Source organism: Pithys albifrons, chromosome 8 (assembly GCF_047495875.1).
Source record: "Pithys albifrons albifrons isolate INPA30051 chromosome 8, PitAlb_v1, whole genome shotgun sequence".
NCBI classification, from domain to species: Eukaryota; Metazoa; Chordata; class Aves; order Passeriformes; family Thamnophilidae; genus Pithys; species Pithys albifrons.
The window spans coordinates 5375410-5395672 of NC_092465.1; the positions used below are offsets into that span (position 1 = coordinate 5375410).

The 20263-nt window shown below is 36.0% G+C and overlaps 1 protein-coding gene across 1 annotated transcript in view; it reads left to right on the top strand.

Annotated features, from left to right (window-relative positions):
* The window catches only part of LRP1B (LDL receptor related protein 1B), a 312472-nt gene that overhangs the window by 204860 nt on the left and 87349 nt on the right, over positions 1-20263 (top strand). The window contains exons 54-57 of the mRNA XM_071562122.1: positions 575-660; positions 4148-4270; positions 7928-8109; positions 9884-10083. Of these exons, the coding sequence (XP_071418223.1) occupies positions 575-660; positions 4148-4270; positions 7928-8109; positions 9884-10083 (591 nt within the window). The remainder of the gene's footprint in view (positions 1-574; positions 661-4147; positions 4271-7927; positions 8110-9883; positions 10084-20263) is intronic.

The following is a 20263-nucleotide window of genomic DNA, read 5'->3' on the forward strand; positions in this document are numbered from 1 at the left end:
TTTCAAAGTAAGTGATGGCATGAATGAATGTATGAATGTAATTTTTAAAAATAAACTAAAAAACCAAGGTTAAAAAAGTAAAATCTGGCTTCAGTTCAGAATCAGAGAATGGAGGTTTTTGCAAATAGCTGTTTCTTTATTGTTAGAGTGTTCAGAGTATTGAAACCTCAAAAAGCAGCACTCAAAACATGCTCAGTTTGCAGCCATAACAATTAATAGTCTTAGTGGTAATTTGAAAGTAAATGTTGAAATTAAAACATATGGGATGAAATATATTTCAAATTTAATCTCTGACATTAAATTAGGATAAAATACAGTATGGTTCCCATATTGCAAAGGCAAAAGAATTAAATTACACTGAAAGATATACTAATTGATTGCTTTGTTCATTTTTATACTGCATCATTGATCTTTCTTGGAACATTTGAATGTTTTAAATATTTCTTTCATCCATAACATTGATCAGAGCATGTAACATTTATTTTTCAAACCATCTGTATTTCAGCATTGTATTCCTGATTTTCCATAAATTAACTTAAAGCTAGTCTAATATATTCTTTCTCCCGGGGTTTAGATGAGGAGCCTTTCTTAATTCTGGCTGATCATCATGAAATAAGAAAAATTAGCACTGATGGATCCAACTACACTTTGTTGAAACAGGTATAATCATAGTACCATGCTCTAAGTTTAACTCAATACTTTTATTCTTTTCTAAAGTGTTCAACTGACAGAAACATCATCCTCCAATTGGCATTGTGAGCACCACAGAACAACTGCAGCATCTTCAGAGTTATTGTAACATTGACTATTTTGTCCTAATTTGACATGATTAAAGCTCAGGCAGTTGTTTCGTCAGTCATTCTGATGTACTAAAAAATTATGTTATTTATGATCCTCTTCCATCCCAGTGTGTTTTGCTCAATTTGTAAATTCCTGTAAAAAAATCCCCAAAAACCCCAAACAAAAAGCTATTTGGCAGTGTATTATTTGGGCTGCTTGTTGTCACAATCTAAATTTATTTCTAAACAGACAATCCCAAGATTTATGGTATAACAATACATGAACTTATGTCTTTGGCTAAATTTAATTTTTAATTAATTGTTCTAAATTATTATAGCAGGGAAAAAATGTGGGTAAAAAAAGGACAAAAATAGAATGTAACACAGTAAATACAGAGCTGTCATTTTTAGCAGTTTCTGCTCTCCTTCTGTGCTTCACCTAAGTGTAGTTACTTGCCACAGATTAGATTTCCAAAATTTATTTTAATAAAAATATCTATTTCTTTGAATAATCTTTAATCAGTTTTAGTAAGACTAGGAGATTATTTAGTGCCTGTTAATATAATTAGGCTTTTTGTGGCTTCTTGTGTCAGTAAGTTGTGCATCTTAATGTCACAAGAGAGACGCTTAGGTCTTCACAACAGTAATTACAAAATTAACCATCTTGCATGAAACATTGACTTTATTTAAGCATAGAAAATGTTATGTTAAAGTCTGTCTGTTCTTCTGAAACCTTTCTGACTGCCTCTCATTTCCATCTCACTTCCTTTCCCCTCTTTTGCTGGTTTTTCTCTTAATAGCAGCCTGTGGAAAGAGGGGAGCAACAGTAAATTTTCTTAATGGCTGGTGTTGACAGATTGTCTTAGAGCATCATCAGTCTTGAATTTAATGGACTCCTCTTCAGTGCATTAGAGACCATGTAGCTCCAGCCATTGAAGAAAATCTATGTTTTCCATATCACATTAATTCACTGGTCTGATAAATTCCTCTGCTATTGAACCTCCTGGCCTTTGCTCCTACAAATACAGCATTTGATTTGGAAGCCAAAGAGGGAACTGTCCCAACAAAACCACACAGGAGGTAATTTCCCTCCCAACGACATCCTTGTGTCCTTCTGATGTTGTGATGGATTGGCTCTTTCCTGGGTATCTACCAGGTGATGGCAAATGCCACAGTGGCTCTGGCAGAGGAGCAAACCCACCCTTCTTCATGTATTTGGGCTGTGCTTTGCTGTTCTAACAGTTGTTCACGTAAACTCAGAGTCAAGGAGCTGAGAGCAGGAGCTTGTTCAGTCTTCTCTGAGTTATGTGCAGGCTTTTTCCTTTATTTTTCCCCCAAATATACACAACAATACAACTGTTTGAATTGTGTCTCATGTATGTTCTTTGCTTTCCATTTCCTTCACTCCTAGTCATCAAAAACCCTCAGGGTTTTACCATAGGCAGAGTAGATAATCTTCCTCCTCATTATTTGTGCTTTTTATCTACATTTTTTTTTAATTGGGGCACCAAGGGAACACAAATCACAGCCTAGAATATTGTGTGCTGTGTGCAATAAGAACCAAAACACAGGTTTAAGATGAGAGCCTAATGCAGCTGATGCCATTTGAAATCTTCCCTATTCCTTCTAAAAAGCAGATTGAATGTGAAATGACAAAGAATTATGATAGGAGGACTTTAATGACATCTCAGAGGAGATGATGTCTGGACAGAAAACTCTGTTAGAGATATACAAAAATAGTTCACCTGCAGTTGATGTTCTGATAAATATTGAAACTAAACTGACCCAAAATAAAACACCTGAAAACAAAGATATTCAGGCAGTCAATTCTTTTTATTAGTCTGAATTCTCAGGAAAATTTTATAGTGTTGTAGAATATATAAATATAAGGCAAATTTTTCACAAATTGCTGACTTTCAGTTCTAGAATGTTCTAAAACTGTATTAAATAGAATGTTGTATTCAGTAGTATTTTGTATTCATTCACCTGTTGTCTCCTTCATTAAGATTGTGGGGTGGGCATTTCTCTATAGATAGAATTATGCTAGTGATAAAAGACAGGGAAAATGTTTTGCTGCACAGATGTGACTGACAGAGCTGCAGCTGGTTTGTTAAACATTGCATACATGGATATGGGATTTTTGAAAATGAGAGTGGTCCTCTAACCCTGTATTGTTTCAGGCTTCTCTAATGATGATTTGTGCAGCCTAATTGTTCTTTCCCTCTACATTTTGATCAAAAGATAGATTTGCAGTAATTATACAGCAGTAGGTGGCATAGAAGCCATGTGTCAATTTTCTGTGCAATTAAATATTGTTGTTGGTTGTTTATTTTAGAGCTGACTAGTCCAGCACATCCCCTTCACTGCAGGGAATTACATCAACAAGGGGAGTTGCTGATCTACCTGAGAGTAGAATGTCATTGGGCTGATAAGGGAATTGATTACCTGATATTGTGGTTTTAAAAGGAGTACAAACTGCCTCCCTTCTTTTTACCACTGCTGCTCCATATTTCATTGATAACAATGTCCTGGTGTATTAAGAAATATTGTGATATCAATCCATATCTGGACATTAAACTCGTTATGGGGCAGATAAGAAAATAAAAGCCCTCATCTGAATGCAATCCCCTTCTTTCTTATCTGCCATTTGGCATGAAAAGCCATTATTGTATGATTGCTCTTTCCAACCTGTTGGAGTACAGAGTGCCTCAGACATAATGACCATTCTTTCTTACAATGTATTTGCTTTGTCGCTGGAGCCATAGGAGACTCCCAGATTCCTGCTGGATCTCTGACTTTCACACTAGATGTATATACCACCTCTGTCTATCTATACACAGTACCTATAGCATGGCATCTCAAAAGTCAAAACTTCAATATTCAGGCATCAAAATCAATGTTCTTTGAGCCACCACCATTTTGAATTCCTGATTCATTTATATTACTGAGGGTTTTTTTCATTACTTACATATTATAAATATTGTACTATTTCTGTTTCTCTCACCTAGTTTGCCAAAGAAATGCCAAAGGTAGTAACAGAGAAAGTGAGAAAAAGTTGAAGTATCTACTGCTAAAGTTCATGTTCATAATAGTAAAGGAAAACACAGAAGCTTCACTTAGTTTCATGCATCATCTGAATTTTTGAAGTGAGACAGCTCTTTGTCACCATTTATTTCTGTTACAATCTTTATTTTATGCTGATTGTTTACCAGTAACCTATGGAAAAATGAGACAAGTGCTTCAGAAACATACAGTCAGTAAAATAAAGAATTTTGAATATTAAATGCAATGTATTTTTTACTCTGAATGTTATCCAGTAGTTTGTATTCAGATATTTGAATAAATGGGCATTTCCCCCTTGTTTTTAGGGGCTGAACAATGTGATTGCAATAGACTTTGACTACAGAGAGGAGTTCATCTATTGGATTGATTCCAGCAGACCAAATGGCAGCCGCATAAACAGAATGTCTTTAAATGGGAGTGACATCAAGGTAATTGGGGATTAATAATGTCACTACTAGAAGGAAATTTTTTGAGTATTTTAGTAAATGCTCCTTCATGGTTTTAACCCAGATTGTAAGGCTTTGGTATAGGAATAAACACAGCAGGAGTTAGCAAGTCCTAGTAAAATTTAATTGCATTTGTATCTTTTTTGAAGCAGGGATAGGGAATAAGAGAACTGCATTTAGGAACAAATTCCTTATGACTTATTTGACAGTTGACTGAATTGGCAGTTCCATGTGGTTTACAGGATGCCAAAGAAAAAAACGGCTATAAATAGGCATAAGCTGTGTAAATACACTGGTGTATTATTTCTTATAAACTGTTCTGTGGTCTTTTTGTCTCACCTCCACTCCACTGACAACAAAAAAAACTCAATGTCTTTGCTGTGGATAATCCAGGGTAAAACTGCACTCCCCTTTCTGCACAGCCTGTCTGTTCTGCCTCTGCAGTGGATTAAGTTCACAAATCCACTCTTAAGCACATTTGTTGACTCATGTGAACATTTTTCCACAATTGGTGATAAGGAAGAAGGAATTCTTTGTTTATTCTATTATGTCTGACTTTCTGAAACATGGAGTAAAGGAGCAGTAACATATCCTGTGAATTTTCCTCCCTCATTGTAAACCAATAATATGCGGAGAGAAAAGACTTCTGGTTTCATTTGCAGGTTAGTGCATGGGCTGAAACATCCTCAGAGCCCATTTTGGAGGGGTGGAGTTGAAACTGGCTGGCATCAGTGAACCTGAAGGGCATAATTTATGGCACTCCTATGCCCTGGGGTAAAACTAAAATCCAGCATGCCCTCCAAAGTTCTAGTGAGCCCCTGCAAAGTTTTCCTGAAAAAAATAGGAGGCCGGCAAGTGTGAGGTTCAAAATCCAATAAATCCTCGAATCATAGTTAGTGCCTTCAAATACTTTACCAAGCATCCTATTCAGCTTCTCTCCATTCTGGATGAAATTGTATTATGCTGTTTTAGGACTGGGTATGACCTCAGATTTTTTATTTCTGATCTCATCTATTTCAAGAAGATTTTTTTTTTCCCCAATCAATAACTTGTAATAACCAGATGGGAGAATGCAAAAAAATCCTCTTGCTTTATAATTAATTAATAATAATTTTATTTTTTAAGGAAAGGTTTCAGAAATTTGAACAAACAGTATAAAAAATTAGGATGGGGACATGTAGGATATTTCCTTTATTCTTTTATTATTTTGCAGTTTGCAGGACAAGTGTCATGATGGAGATTTTGCTCAACTAGGATAGTGATGTAAAAGCAAAAATCATGAAAATAAGCAAATTTAATTTTCATACAAAAATTTTGGATTTCCTATGTAAAACTTGGGCCATATTTGGCCACTGAAAGCTAAAAATATATGCAAAAATTTATGAAGAATTATATATTGTAGCTGTCTAACATTGTCAGTAATCTTTTATTCAGTGCCAAATGATAATTTTATATCACTTTGACTTTCTAATAGGTTACCAGAAGATATATTTTAATAACTGGTGTCATTTAAAATTAAAATATTTCAAAATAAAATGTTGTAATTATTTGCCTAATTATTTAAACATTTATGGGTTTTGTTATCCAGAAAACCTGTTTACATATTTCAATATTTTTTTTGTCGTGAAACAGAGTTTGATTGTTAGAATTTTCCCTTGGAGTATAAATTTCTTATTTTGATACCTTCCTACTTCTCATGTTACTCTTTACTATAAATAGATACATGACCAGTGTAAAATATCCTTTTTGATGCTTTATCCAGGATTTCCTGGATTTCTCCTTTCTTTTAGGAGGTGGAGTCTTTTCAGCACACCAACCCTGACTCTCTTGCCCTGGGCAGCCTGATGGCATCTCATTTTCTATCTGCATCTGATCATGGAGCAGATATTCATAGAACTGAAATGACAACATTTTCACTACAATGTGTTCAGACATTAAGACAGTGTTTTATGTGTAGTGTTGCAGATGCAAATGTTGTTGGGAAATGCTGCCTTAAGCTGGATTGTGCACGTTAAATGTCACCCTGGTGATCTCAGGGACTGGAATAAGCTTGAAGTGACTCTCCACAGGAAAAGTCATCAGAAAAGAGAGACTAATTACTTTGGCTGATGCTGGTGTGTAGTGTTTAGATAGGGTAGCTGAACCACTGTCTGAATTTTCAGTTATCCATTTCTACAGGAAATGTCCCATGTTGCAGTGTAGCATTTTCTGCAGTTACATGTTTATAAACCAGTAAAGCTGGTCCTGGGGAGGTTTTACAAAACAAAGTATTTTATTCGTATTAAAAAAAAAATCAGTGCATGTCTGAATTTAATTTTTAAAATATTTTATAAGGTGATAAATAATGTAACAACCTGAAAAGGTGTTTTTAAATATTGATAACTATAAAACTGGTTTGAAGTATCTCACTGTGTCCCTTATCCTGAAGACTTTTCAATATCTTCAAATGTTAAATAAAATTAAAGCTAACACATTCAGTTGTACATGGTCAGGTTTACATGTGACGTTTACACTCTATTGCACATGGGTTTAGTGATGAAGATGAAAATAAACAATAATGTACAGAACAGTAGTAAATCCATTATTAGTTTTTAGAAAATTTCTTCCTGATTTGTGGGGTTTTTTTCTGAAGTCCTAATTAGGACCTAATCAGGACTAGAACAGGTCAGAATAGACCTTCTCAGGATAAGAATTTTCAAGCCTAGAATAAGATAGAGTCAAATGATTGTGTATATCTGAATATTACTCAACACTTGACATGAAGTACTCCCAGCCAAGCAAGACAGAGTCACACAATCATGATGAGATTTATAATCAGGTATTCTAGAGAAACTTGTTCAAGTTTCAGAATTATTCAAGTCATCAAAAACCTTGAGAATAACACAGCCCTGACAGTTGTGTTGGTCCTTCCAGTAGGTGACTAAAGTGCTTCTGTCTCCTACTCCTCAATAGTGTAATCCTTTTGAAATTTAACTAATTCTTGGAAAGCTTTCCCCTTCAGGCACATGATTGTTGGAAATAAGAGCACAATATTTACTTTCCAGCTAGGAATCCTTTCGTGGAACAGAGCTGAGTGCTCTTATGGTCTGTCTGTCACAATGACATATGGCACCACTGTGATATTAAAATGAAAGATATGCTGATGTGGACCAGTGAGGGAAATGGGGAGCTGAGAAGCAGATGTGTTTGAGAGCATGCTGTGAGGAGAGAAGCCTCATCTCCATCCTGCTCTGTGGAAAAAAAAAACAAAAGAAAAAAAGAGAATAGTTAAGAGAAAAAGTTGGTTTGGTTTTTTTTGTGTGTTAAGAGAAAACTAGAAACCTAAGATGCAAAATGAAATATCCAAAATTTTTAAAAGTTAGTGCATAATGCAGAAGTTGGGAATTTGCTATTTACTTCATCAAGGTATTCTCCATTCTCCTTTGCTGTAAGGAAAGTGTCACATCATCCTAGTTACTTAAGAAGTGTCATTACTTGAGAAGTGCCAGTGTTTCACAGTGAGCAATACCCATTTCTCACCTGTTGTATGTCACTGTATCAAATATGCAGCTTCTCAATATTCTGGTATCAATAGCTCTTGAATTGTTGTTCCTTTTCCCAGTATTAGATGAATAATTTATGTAATTTTTGCTTTTCTAGGTAATCCACAACACAGCTGTTCCCAATGCACTGGCTGTTGATTGGATTGGGAAGAATCTCTATTGGTCTGATACTGAAAAGAGAATTATTGAGGTGTCTAAACTCAATGGCTTGTACCCAACTGTCCTTGTGAGCAAGAGAGTGAAGTTTCCTAGAGGTCTCTCCTTAGATCCTCAAGCTGGGTATGAAGCGACCAATTTGCAGTAATTTTGAATTTAATCCTAATTTGATATTAAAATAATTTTTTATGAAAAAGTAGGTAGGAAATACCAATTAGTTCTTACTGTCTAACTTTTAGCTACATTGGATATCAGTAGTCTAAACATACATTCCCAATGCTTACTATATCATCACTAGATAACAGTTGGTATACAAATAATTGGTATAGCCTATCTACTTGACTATTTTTAAGGTAAAAGTCATTTTATACTGGTTCCTAGAGCTAGAATTTAATTTTCATGTGTCTCTGCCCTTTTCTGCCTGTCAAATTTGGCAGGAAGGATGCAGACCTTTGTTAAATGTGGTCAAGATACCAATACATGGGATGTCCCTTTGGTTACCTGGACATCCAAGGTTACATATCTATATATATTTGTAGATATAGATATATAGATAGATAAATAGATATTTATATATGCACAATAGATTTATTTGGCTCCTTCTCAGTGTGTACAGACTTAGCTGTCTGAGGTCAAGCTATTTTTTTGATCTATTGTTAATAAATTTATTTATTTATTAATATGGAAAGCTGCTGCAAATATACACTGTGTTTTTATTTAAAATTCAGAGTAATTTGGAATAATATTAATTTTATCTTAGCTTTTTCTTCACAAATGAGAAATGTTTAGTCAATTGTATGGCTGATGCCATCCAATAGTAATGTTATGTTTCCAAACAAATGTTTTCTGTTGGAGTCAGCGGAGAAAGTTCCCTTTCTCTGCTGTTTGTGTGGAGCAGGCCTGGTGCCAACATGCCCCTGTGTGTTGTAGGATCCCTGTAGCTGTTCTTAGAGCCACTGTTTTCTCCTGCACTCAAATGCTCTTCCAGGTGGTTATTAAGAACAAGAAGTGCATCTGGGTTTTGGAAAGCCTGTCCAACACCTGTAGAGCAGAAGCATTTCAGCCTCCCAGCTGGCAGGGTCTGTCCTGAGGTTCTGAGTATGGCACACAACAGCAGCAACATGCAGCCATGTGCTAAATAATAGGACTCTTTTTTTTTTTCTTTCTCTGTGATAAACATGCTCTGTGTTGTGGTTAAATGGCATATTGAGAGGAAAATTGCTACTCAGCTTTCCAACAGTTTTTCTCAGTGCTTCAGCTGGTTTTAAGCCCTCTGTGTGAGAAACTGTTCTAATGTTCTGGCACTAGTGCTTCTGAAAGCAATATCATTTCATTATGTGACTGTTAACAGCAAATAACCTTTTGTACTGTGTGTCAAAAAAAAAAAGTAACATCATATTTCTGATCAATTTTGTAGTGATGCTGTTTATGCAGGATGTGAGATTCAAAATGTCTATTTTGGTGCTACTTCAAATTCTAAGGTATTAAGAATAAACAATTACTCTTGATACCTTAAATACCCTGTTTACTAGTCCATAGTTAATTTAATAAAATCACACCTAACATGAGGACTTTGCTATTCTAGCCCATTACATTTATCACACTTATTTACAGATACGTATAGAAAAATAAAAAAAAATTATCTGGAAGGTGGAAATATTATAGAATAATTACTGATTTATTGTTGAGATCAACTAAATAAATTAATCATAGAATCACAGAATGGACTTTAGAGATCATCTGGTTCCAGCCCCCCCTGCCATGGACAGGGATGTCATTCCCTGGCTCAGATTGCTCAGGGCCCCATCCAACCCATGGAACACTTCCAGGAATGGGGCATCCACAGCCTCTCTGGCAATTATTTATTGTTATTCAGCTGCTTTGCTTTGTTTTGCAGATACTTATACTGGATTGATTGCTGTGAGTACCCTCACATTGGCCGTGTTGGGATGGATGGATCCAGACCAACTGTTCTCATAGACACACAGATATCCAGGCCCATGGCTCTCACCATAGATTATGTCAACCACAGGCTGTACTGGGCTGATGAAAATCATATTGAGTTTTCTGACATGGATGGATCTCATAGACATAAAGGTTGGTCAACAGTTAGTTGTTTGTATGGGGTTTTTTTTCCTTTTTGATAATTTCTGAATCAAAGGTGCTTTCCATGTTATCCATACTTACATAAAAAGTGTCTTTAAAACATTTTGCAACCTTTTCCTTTAATCAATATTTTAATAACTATTTTTTTTCATTTTTTCTTCTCTATTATGAGGATGAATAGTTTTAAAACATGCAGTAATACATGACAGTGGAAAAAATTGTCAGATGGAAGCAGAAACTTGAGGAACAGACTGAGCAGTCTGAGGCAGCGCTGTCAGTTTTATACCCTGACATGGATTCACATGTTCTTTATCGGGATAGAGGGTGAAACTTGGCTGTTAAGAGTGGAAGGGATGTATCCTGTGTGCTATGTGTCTGAATATGGTTAAAATCAGCCTTTTCTCCAGCCACAGAAAGCCAAGACACAGCCATTAGTCTGCTCAGCACGAGACCAGTATTGGAAATCTCATTTGGGGCTTTCCTGGTAGATGGGTGAAATAATAACTTTTGAAATACTCATCTAATGAAGTAATCTTTATCCCTGTGTTTTGCTTCTCACCTGACAGATATTTAAAAGGCTCTTGTCATTTATCTATAAAGTATTCTAAAATAAAAAGAAAGTTTTGCACTATGATGAATAGTTCTCATATTCCAATTCATATAATTAAACATCTTTCTTTTTAATTCAAATATATGAGATAGTATCAGTCTATTGAGTTTTTGGTGGTTTTGTTTTTTTTTTTGTGAGATGAAACAGTTACCTGAGCTCCCTTCCATGAGCTTTACCCAAACCTCATAACTGCTGCTATGCTGGTGAATCTTCATGGATTTGCACTTTTTTAGGCTCTTATCTCCTACTGGGTGCCTCCAGGTGTTCTCCAAACCAGAGGATATGAAATAACTACTTTATTTTCAGATTGAAGATTTGCTGTGAAATAAAAGAAAATTAAAAAAAAATTAAAAATGCAAAACAAGTTTTCAAGCTCTTATATGCATGAATTGTATGTCATAATCATGAATAATTCACTGACAGCTCTTTGAGATGATAGATTGGAGAGACTGTGGGAGTAGTGATGAGAGCTGTAAACATTGCCATTAATCTCAGCACTAACTGCCCTGTTTTCTTGTTTTGGACACTGGTCAGTGGTGACCTGCTCCCCTCAGCAGCTCTGCCCCAGACATCCCCTCAGGGCCACCTGGGCTCCTGCTGCCCATCTGCTTTTCTGAAAGATGAAGCAAAGCTCCATCCTCCTTTTAATGTGCTTCCCTGGGCTGCTGTCCTGCTATTTTTTCTCTTCGTACAATTATCCTCTTACTCTCCCTTCTGGATCTTTCAAAGGAAAGAAGTAAATAATAACTAATGTGGCCCTCTCAGCCCTAACCTGGCTGCAGTGGCCAAACCTGCCTCGAGCTTCTCTTTGAACCTGAGAGTTTGAATCTGTCACTTCTTCAATATAAAATAGGAATTTGATTCAGTGTTCACAGAATCACAGACTGTTCTGAGTTGGAAGGGACCCACAAGGATGATAGAGTCCAACTCTTAAGTCAGTAGCCCATACAGGGGATTGTACCCATGACCTTGGCATTATTACAACCAAGTTGTAACCAACTGAGCAATTTTTGAATAAGTTATATTTTTAGTATGTATTGTCCTCAGTTCATTTTCAGTAAATAGATACTGTGGATAATGAAATTTTGACTTAGTAACTTTATTAAATATTGTATTAGGAAAAATAAATGTCACCCTATCACTAAATTCAGAAGATATATGCAAAATGCTGGTCCATTGCCTCGGTCTCCAGCCTATGGGCTTCTCTTGCCCAAATGGGTAAAATCAGCTTCAACTTCTTTATGTTCGTGGAGCTAATGTCTTCCCCTGAGGGTGTGTGACCCTAGAGAAGAAGGAAATTTGTCACAATGCCACAGCAAATTTATCTAAGTTTGGTACCAGTGAAATATCTGAGGGAAGCTCCAAACATGATAGTGACGTTGTGGAAACTTGGTATCACACTACTTTTGAGGACATGTCTCTTTAAGTCCAGATATATAAATATTCAAGCAGTAAGAAAAAGACTTTGTGAGAAGCATCCCAGTCTCATTAAATTACATGGGAGCAAGATTTTCTCCTTAGCTAATCAGTATGAGTTTGGAAGGAACCTCAAGGATCATTTGGTCCAACCTCTTTTTGACAAAAGCGTGGCCCAGACAAGATGGCCCAGCACCCTGTCCGGCTGCACCTTCAAAGTGCCCAGGGTTGGGTAATCCACCACTTCCCTGGGGAGGTTATTCCAGTGCCTGAGTATTCTCACTGTGAAAAATCTTCCCTTTGTGTCCAGTTGGAGTCTTTCCAGGAGCAAGTTGTTCCCATCACCCTTTGCCTTTTCCCTGTTACTGTTTTGTGAAAAGGGAGTTTCCTCTTTGTAGCCACCTCTTTAATGCAGGAACATGGTGATGAGGCACCACCCCATCAGCCTTCCTTTACCAGGGATGGACAAACACATTTCTTTCAGCCTTTCCCCACTTGGCAGCTTCCCAGGCCTTGGAGCATCTCTATGGATTTCTCATTTCTCTGGATCCTCTCCAGTCTGCGCACATCTAATGCCATTTTTTCATTTCTGTTATCAGGAGTTTCACTCAAAATGTGAGTAACAAACCAAAATCAAGTCATAAAATACTTTCTGTGGATTTAACAAATTAGTGATAGAATTCTTGGTGTCTGCAACAGATGCAACATTCCTGTGGGTGGTCCAAGTGGAGCTCTGGGAGATTTGCAAAGCTCCTAGTAATGATCAGTTCGGCTTTAATCAGATTCTTTTCCCTGCTTCCCTTCTTCTGAACAAACTACCAAGTGGATATTTAATGTCTTCCTATTTCAGCACAAAACTAGAAATATTTTGGAAGATGAAATTTAACCAAGATAAATTAATTATCTTAATTTAGGAAAGTTGGAAAAGTTCAGTGGTGGGTGTTTAGAGGAAGTAAAACTGTGGTCCCCTCTAGCATTCTGATAACTGTAATGCATATTGATAAGCACTTAAATGAGAAAGATTAGGTTTATATCTTGTGATAACTGTGTTTCTTGAAGACCTATTGTTCACATGGATTTCATGGTCTGTTTTTCTTTGCCATTTTGATTTCCTTTGCATTATCAAAGTTAAGAAAGGATGTGGCTGAGTTTATTCTAACCGTTGGGTTTTCACATAGAAAAGAATTAAGGCACAGATATGGCAACTGTAGAAATACATACTCGTGGAGCAGAGAAAAAAATCTGGGTGGGAATCCCGTGAGTGATGCAATCTGAAGTCCTAGTTATGGCAAACTAAGTATTTCTTTCCCTGTTTCTGTGACTTTTGAGGGTAAAACTAGTTTGATGTGAGGGCTTTTTTTCTGAAAATATGATTTTTGGATCTTAAATTACCTGCTGCAAAATGTATCAGAGAATGCCACAGAGATTTCATGAGACCCAGCAAAAAAGTACCTTGTAGGATGGGGGTATTTTGTATTATTAAGAGATATTACGGTATGAGATGAAGTGTTCTGTGCTCCACATTAGATACTTGAGCATGAACTGAGCAATCTTAGTCTAATTACTGGCATGCTCTATGTTAAACCAAGGAGTGTTTATTCCATCCAGTGGGAGTTTACATGTATATACATCTTAGTGTTTACACTTTTTTTCAACAAGTTTTTTTGTTTGGTGTTTTTTTTCCTTTCTTTCTTACCAACCTTAAAGCTTTTTCAGAAGTGAACATCTGCTGCTTTACTCCTCTGTATTTCAGCAGAGAAATGGGCTTTTATAATTACCAGGAGATTCCTGGTAAAAACTTTGAAAACATGCTAACTAGGTCAGAAATCTTAGAGTACTTGGGAGCCCTTCTTGGCACTGGGAGTAGCAACGACCTTGCTTAGCTATTTGATGTTTAATGCCTGGTTATGTAAACTGTCTTTAGAGCTCAGCCAATTCAGCACTGCAGCATCCACAAATGCTCTGCACTGAAAATGATTAAGCAACTATTGAGGCACTAATCTGGTTAAGCACTAAGCTGGTTTACTTATGTGAGCTTTGTTTTTTTTTCCAAAACCCCCCAACATTTAAGAATTTGTCAGACTTAGCTGCTTTTGGTTTTCTCTGCCCAGAGGAGACACAGGCTTCACAGTTCCCCACGTGGCTGGTGGTTTCATGCAGGTTTTCCTGCCCTTTAGAGCTCTTAAACCCCCAGAGCTGCCCACCGTTTCCCCATTTCACTTTGAAGATGAGAATTTTGGTGTAATGAAACTGTAAAATCTGATAGTCTGGTTTAGGGAGTGCAGAAGCTTCTCTAAGCTGAGATTAGTCCATGAACTGTGTCAAGTTCTTTACTGCTTTATAGTGGAAAAACAAAAGTTGAGCACTTCATTGCTTCGTCTGACAGGGGCATGAAAATGAAGCAATGAAGAAGTGTTGAGCTGAAAATAAATTAAATGCTCATAAATGACTAATTTAGCTGTAGTATGGTTAACACAGAGCAACTTTCCTACGGTATCTCAAGTTGGAAAAAAAAAACCCCTTGTTCTTCAGAATTACCTTCTGCCTCAATGCTTTTAAACCTCAGAATTAGTGTGTATATTTATGCAAGTTTTGAATTATCAGTTGCAGGGGTTTGGGAGATTATAACCTCTTTCTGTTTTAGCACCTATAGTTTGAAAAAATGATAATTGTAAGGACTTTTTAGGTAGAAAGTGAGTATTTGTGGTTAATTCTGAATTCTGCAACCAGAGTTTTATAACATAAACATAAAAGAGTAAATCCAGTTACTTATAAGTTGTCCTAATGTAGAAATAATTTAAAAGATTACAGGAACCAATTCTTTCCACATTTATACTGGAAGGTTTCGTAGCTCAAAAATTAGAGAAGTTTGAAAATAGGGTTTCCTCACAACAGATGAGAAGTAGTTCACCCATGTTAAAGGCAATTCACACAGTTACATTACTGTGAGGTTCCACAGTCCCCAGTTTAGGAAGGTGCCAGCAGGTTGGTTTCTGTGTATTCCACTGCTCTTGTGACAATATGGCCAGATTTTATTAGTTTAGAAACTTCTGAAGTGCTCATTAACACCTTAGCAGAGATTGTCTTTAAGTTTCCATATGAGCTGGACATGTGCCATCACAAATTTTAAAGGATGAGCATTAGTCTGCCTGCACTGTCTGTGTCAGAGGGGAACAGAGAACAGAAACCACAGATTTTCTATTTTCTCCATGTTCATATCAACACTCTTGAAAATGGGAGGGTTTGGTGAAGAAAGTTGAAGTGTTGAGCAGCTCCTGTAGTTGCAATAGAAGATAAATGAGATAAACCAAAGGGGCTTAGCAGTTTATGTATCATAGTTGGATGATGGCAGGAGGGGGAAAGATAAAGGAAGGAATGGCTTGGGCAGCAGAGAGAGGATGAATACTCATTAGCACACTGAAAAGTTTTACTTGAATAGTGACTTGTATATGTTGGAGAAGAATTGAGTCACTGCTCTGTACTGCCATGGAGTAACTGACATATAAACAACTGCTCACAGGGAATTGAAAAAGCTAACAAAACATTTTAAAGTGGGACAATAAATACTGCAATGCTAGTTTTGATCAATTGGTTTTATATGTGGATTTGGGAAAATTTATGCATCTCTTCTCATGGTGTCATTTGTAAGTCAGCTTTAACACCCCAGATGCAATAATGCCTTAAGGTGTTTAAATCCAAGATCCTTAGATTTGAGTCTGAATTTCCTGTGTCTTTTGTGATAGCATTTTTGGGACATAGAACAATTTTTGTGTGAGTTTATTATGCTGAATTAGTTACTTTTTTGACTGGCAAAATATCCTGCCACTTAATGCTAAGACTTGTGTCTTCCATACTTTACCCAATATGGATGTGTGATGTATATGTTAAATTTGCAGAAAGATGTATACATGCCCATGTAGTTATTGAAGATGTGAGTAACACCATCCTAAGAGTGTCTTGGTGTTTTTTAATGTGAAACATAGCTGCAGTTAATGGGTATAATCTATATAGTCTATTAATATCTTTATTCTGTTTATTGAGTTTGACAGGTTTGTTTTTATTTTTAAAAAAATGTCAATTTCATAAAAGTAATAGTGATTATAATATGTCTTATATTTAAAAGATAATATTTTAATGTAACATTAATTACATCTGTCAAAATTGCATGCTTTGTCACAAGCTTAATAGAGATAACCTTATTGCCATTATTCATTATTAATGTTATGGACTAAGCACTTCAAATTCTTTATCAAATGGAACAACCATCAGGAGAAAGAACTATGCAGAAATAAAAAGGTATTGACTGCATCTCAGAGAGGTTACAAGTTGAATAGAAAATGAGACAGAAATAGTTACAGGGGAGTTCACCTGGAAGAAGAACTGCAGGGGTCAGTAATTGCAGCAGAGGAGAAGATCAGCAATTTCCAAGTTTGTTTGGTTTAATTGCTATTTTCTTATTGAGTGTTGTTCTTCCTTGATGCAATTTGTCTTTGGAGGATTTTTAATCCTTCCTAAGAGTTTAACACTGTTTCCCTTTAGATCAAGGTGTCAGTAGGGTTTTTATCTGTTTTATTTCAGTTCAGAAAATCAAGTTTCAGAGAGTGGAATTCAAAATCATGTGGTCTGGTATTTTCAGGTTTGATCACCAATCTGAATTGTCTGCCTTTGGGTGCCAAAATTCTTAGACAGAAACTGCTCTAATGCCACAGGAAGGCAGAAGGTCATTTAAAATGCTGTTTAACCACAGTTAATTGCCTTTAGCAGTTACATACCAGCACTGGGACTCCAGCTGGGTCAGTGCATTTTGGGGAGGAGCATGACAGGAATTTTTCACCCCCTCTACTCCTGTACATCTTGCAAGAGGGCACAGCAAGATTGTAGTCCCTTGTTTTTTGGAAGTTTAGCTTAGAAGTGATCAGCCATCCAGCTTGCAGAGGAGCTGAACACCAAAGAAAAGCCAACCTTGGTGGTCATGAGAGAGCACAGATTTTTTTTTTTTTTTAATTAGAAGATGTCAACATTTATCCTTTTTAAGGACATTTTTTCTTGGTACAATGATTTTACCACTTGATAATGAGAGTATTCATGTATTTGCTTTTACTTTTGGAAATACTTGTGATTCAGTCAGAGCTGAAGAAGCCTGAGTTTCACTTCAGTAAGGCTTCTTCAGTAAGCATATTTGCAGCTAAGAAATCCTAGATGGAATGATTTTTACTCCTGAAATCAAAGGAACACTTTTTTATGCTTAAGTAAAGGTACTCAGAAAATATAAGAGAAACAGAGAGTTCACACAAAAGTAAACAGTTGCATCACAAACATGACTTACAGCCTATGAATTTATATTCTTGGATCAAAATTCATACAAAATGCAGGAGAGGGAGAGACAGGCATATATTTTAAGTCTGTCATGTTTCTCATGTGTCTACACAATCAAGTTCCCTCCTGTGGCTGCTCTTCTCTTAAGTTCATGCAGCACTTTATCTTCCTTTATTATGCTATTTATTGTCATTTTTATTTGTGTTCAAGTATCTAATGATTTTTATTTCCCACTGCTTCTGATCTGTAGCAGGCCTCCTCTTTTTTCCCTTTTATTACCCATCCTCTTGTTTTCTGCAGCTTTCTGAAAGGTCTGTACATTCCTTCTCTCTTCTCCCTCCTCTCTCTTACGCCCCTTCTCATCTACTTGTTGTTTGGCCAAGCACTGTTTGGAATTAGCATTCAGTGTTAGAGAATCCTTGATTTATGGGTCAAGTGAAACACCAGCAGAGAATTAGAGGTGGTGGTAAAAGTGCTTTTAGAAAAGGAGGGATTGCAGGAACTTGCCCTTCTCTGGTAGGAGGAGGTTGTGCTGGGGGAACCAATCACAAAAGTAAACTTCAGGTGCAATTTTTTTGTCATAAATTACATACGGTGCTCATTTCTCATGTCATGGGGTTTTGCCCCTAATTGTTGAATAAGTTGCTGAATTTTGCCATTAAAAAAAAAAAAAAAAGAAGTGCAGGGTCTTCAAAATCAGAATATTGTTATGAATTGATATGATTTTGTTGGTGGGACAAAATACAGCATTTTCTTCCTCGTACATGATACCCCACAGGGTCACATTGTCATGAGAAAACTTAGAAGCAAAAAATAATCTGTTGAATACTTAGGTAGTTCTAGAAATTAATTAATGCTGATTGCAGTTCTCACGGCTCTGGTTATAATATGAATATTTCAATTCTCTGTGAATTCCCAGACCTTTATGTTGGTGTAATGTGAGTTTTGTCTTTACCAGAATATATTTCTTTCTTACTAATGGATTTTCAAGCAGACATCTTGATTAAGTGTTTTCAAATAGATGATGCAGGGGAAGCAGAGGTACTTAGCAGTTATGACTAACCTGTCTTTAAATTTGCACAAAGTAGTGGCTTTTCCCAGTGCTTGCCAAAGAGAGTGGAGCAATTAGTCTGGCTTTCCTGTTTAAAACTGTGATTCACACCATGAACCATCCTGGAGGGTTGGCAATTAGTATTGCCACATGTAGCTAATGTGTGCCATTTATGAAGAGCACTAATGCAGTTAAGGCTCTCTTAAGTTAAAGGAAAGGCTGAAGGAAAAGGAAATGGGTTTTTCTCCTACTACATACATTTATGAAAAACCTACAGCTGTCACTGCCTGAAATTCTGGAAGCCTTGAAACACTGATGTCCTCAAAGGCAAAGAATAAAGAGCACGAGAGACTGTTTTACTATTCCATCAGAAAACAAGATATAAAAATTACCTTGGTTTTGTATTAATTTCTTTTGGTCATTTGGATTTGATGGGAACTGTAGATTCTGTAACCCATTACATGTCAACAGTTCTGGTTGTAATGCCCTGAATGTAAAAGAAAAATCATATTTAGCTGTGACAGATCTGTTCCTTAAACAGTAAAGTAAATTGGAATTAGCTGCTACTGAAGGGCTGTTTTCAGAAACTTCTCTCAGTCTTTACAGGTGTATCTACTGCAAGAAAACACAGAGTTTTATGGTCAGCTTAGAAAAAAATTGTTATTATATGTAATTATACTTAATTCTTATTTTATAAGATTTTTTATTTTTATGGTCATATTAGAATTTTTACAAGTATTTATGTCCAGTGATACTGTACTTATTTTCTGTGTTTTACCTCAAGTAGATTTTATTTGCATTTATTTGGTCTATTTTTTAACCTAGTTAATTCATTTCTTTCTTGATTTTCTTTAACTTAGTCTCTAAGTTTCATGGTAACAGCAGGATCCATAGAGCTTTTACAGCTTTAAATGGTGTGAGATTCTGAAAGAATTTTGATCAAGTTTGTCTTGTTAAAGAGCTAATGAAAAGTTATTGCAGAAACCCATTAAACTCACAAAGTTACTCAGAAATAAGAAATAGTGACAGGACAAACTGCAGCCTGAATCTGTAAGTGTTTAAACCATTGATGGTTTCAACTTTTTGCATCCATGTGGTAGTTATGAGGAATCCAGTTTTTGGAAACAAATACACTCCATCATGCCTCTTTTAAAGTACTTAAAAAGTGCAGAGTTTATTTCTTGCATTCTCAATGATATGGCAGTTTTGTTTTTTAAGATAATTAAAAGATTTGATTTTAAACCTAGTGCTTGCAAAGTTAGCTTTTTTAAAAAATGAAAGAAAATTGTACTTGAGTCAATGACCAGTTTTCTGAATTTCAGTGCTTTAACTGTAGTATTTAATATTTTAGGCCATACCCTTAACACACACAGAAACTGAAGTCAGCATTTACTCAGGACATGGTGTTTGCTTGGAGCTCCTGGATGGCCAAAAAAAGGGAGTATTTTTCATTGGTGGGAAATAACAAAAACAATTAAATAAAATATTTTTATATGTAAAGTGAATTAAGGCTTTTATGTTTCCTTTTATTCTGATTGTAATTTTAACTTTGATTAGAATAAGTGAAAACAGAAAAACAGAAAGCACATTTCTTATGTGTAGAGAGACTGCAGTGGTACCTTTGACATCTTTACTTTCAAGTCAAAAGTAGCAGCAAGGGTCATAATTTATGTGAACAAATATTTTTTCCAGAACCTGAGCAAAATAAGAAAAACAATTTTATGGAAAGCTTCAGGGTTTCACTCAGAGTAACATTTTCTCTTTTTGCTGTTCCTTCC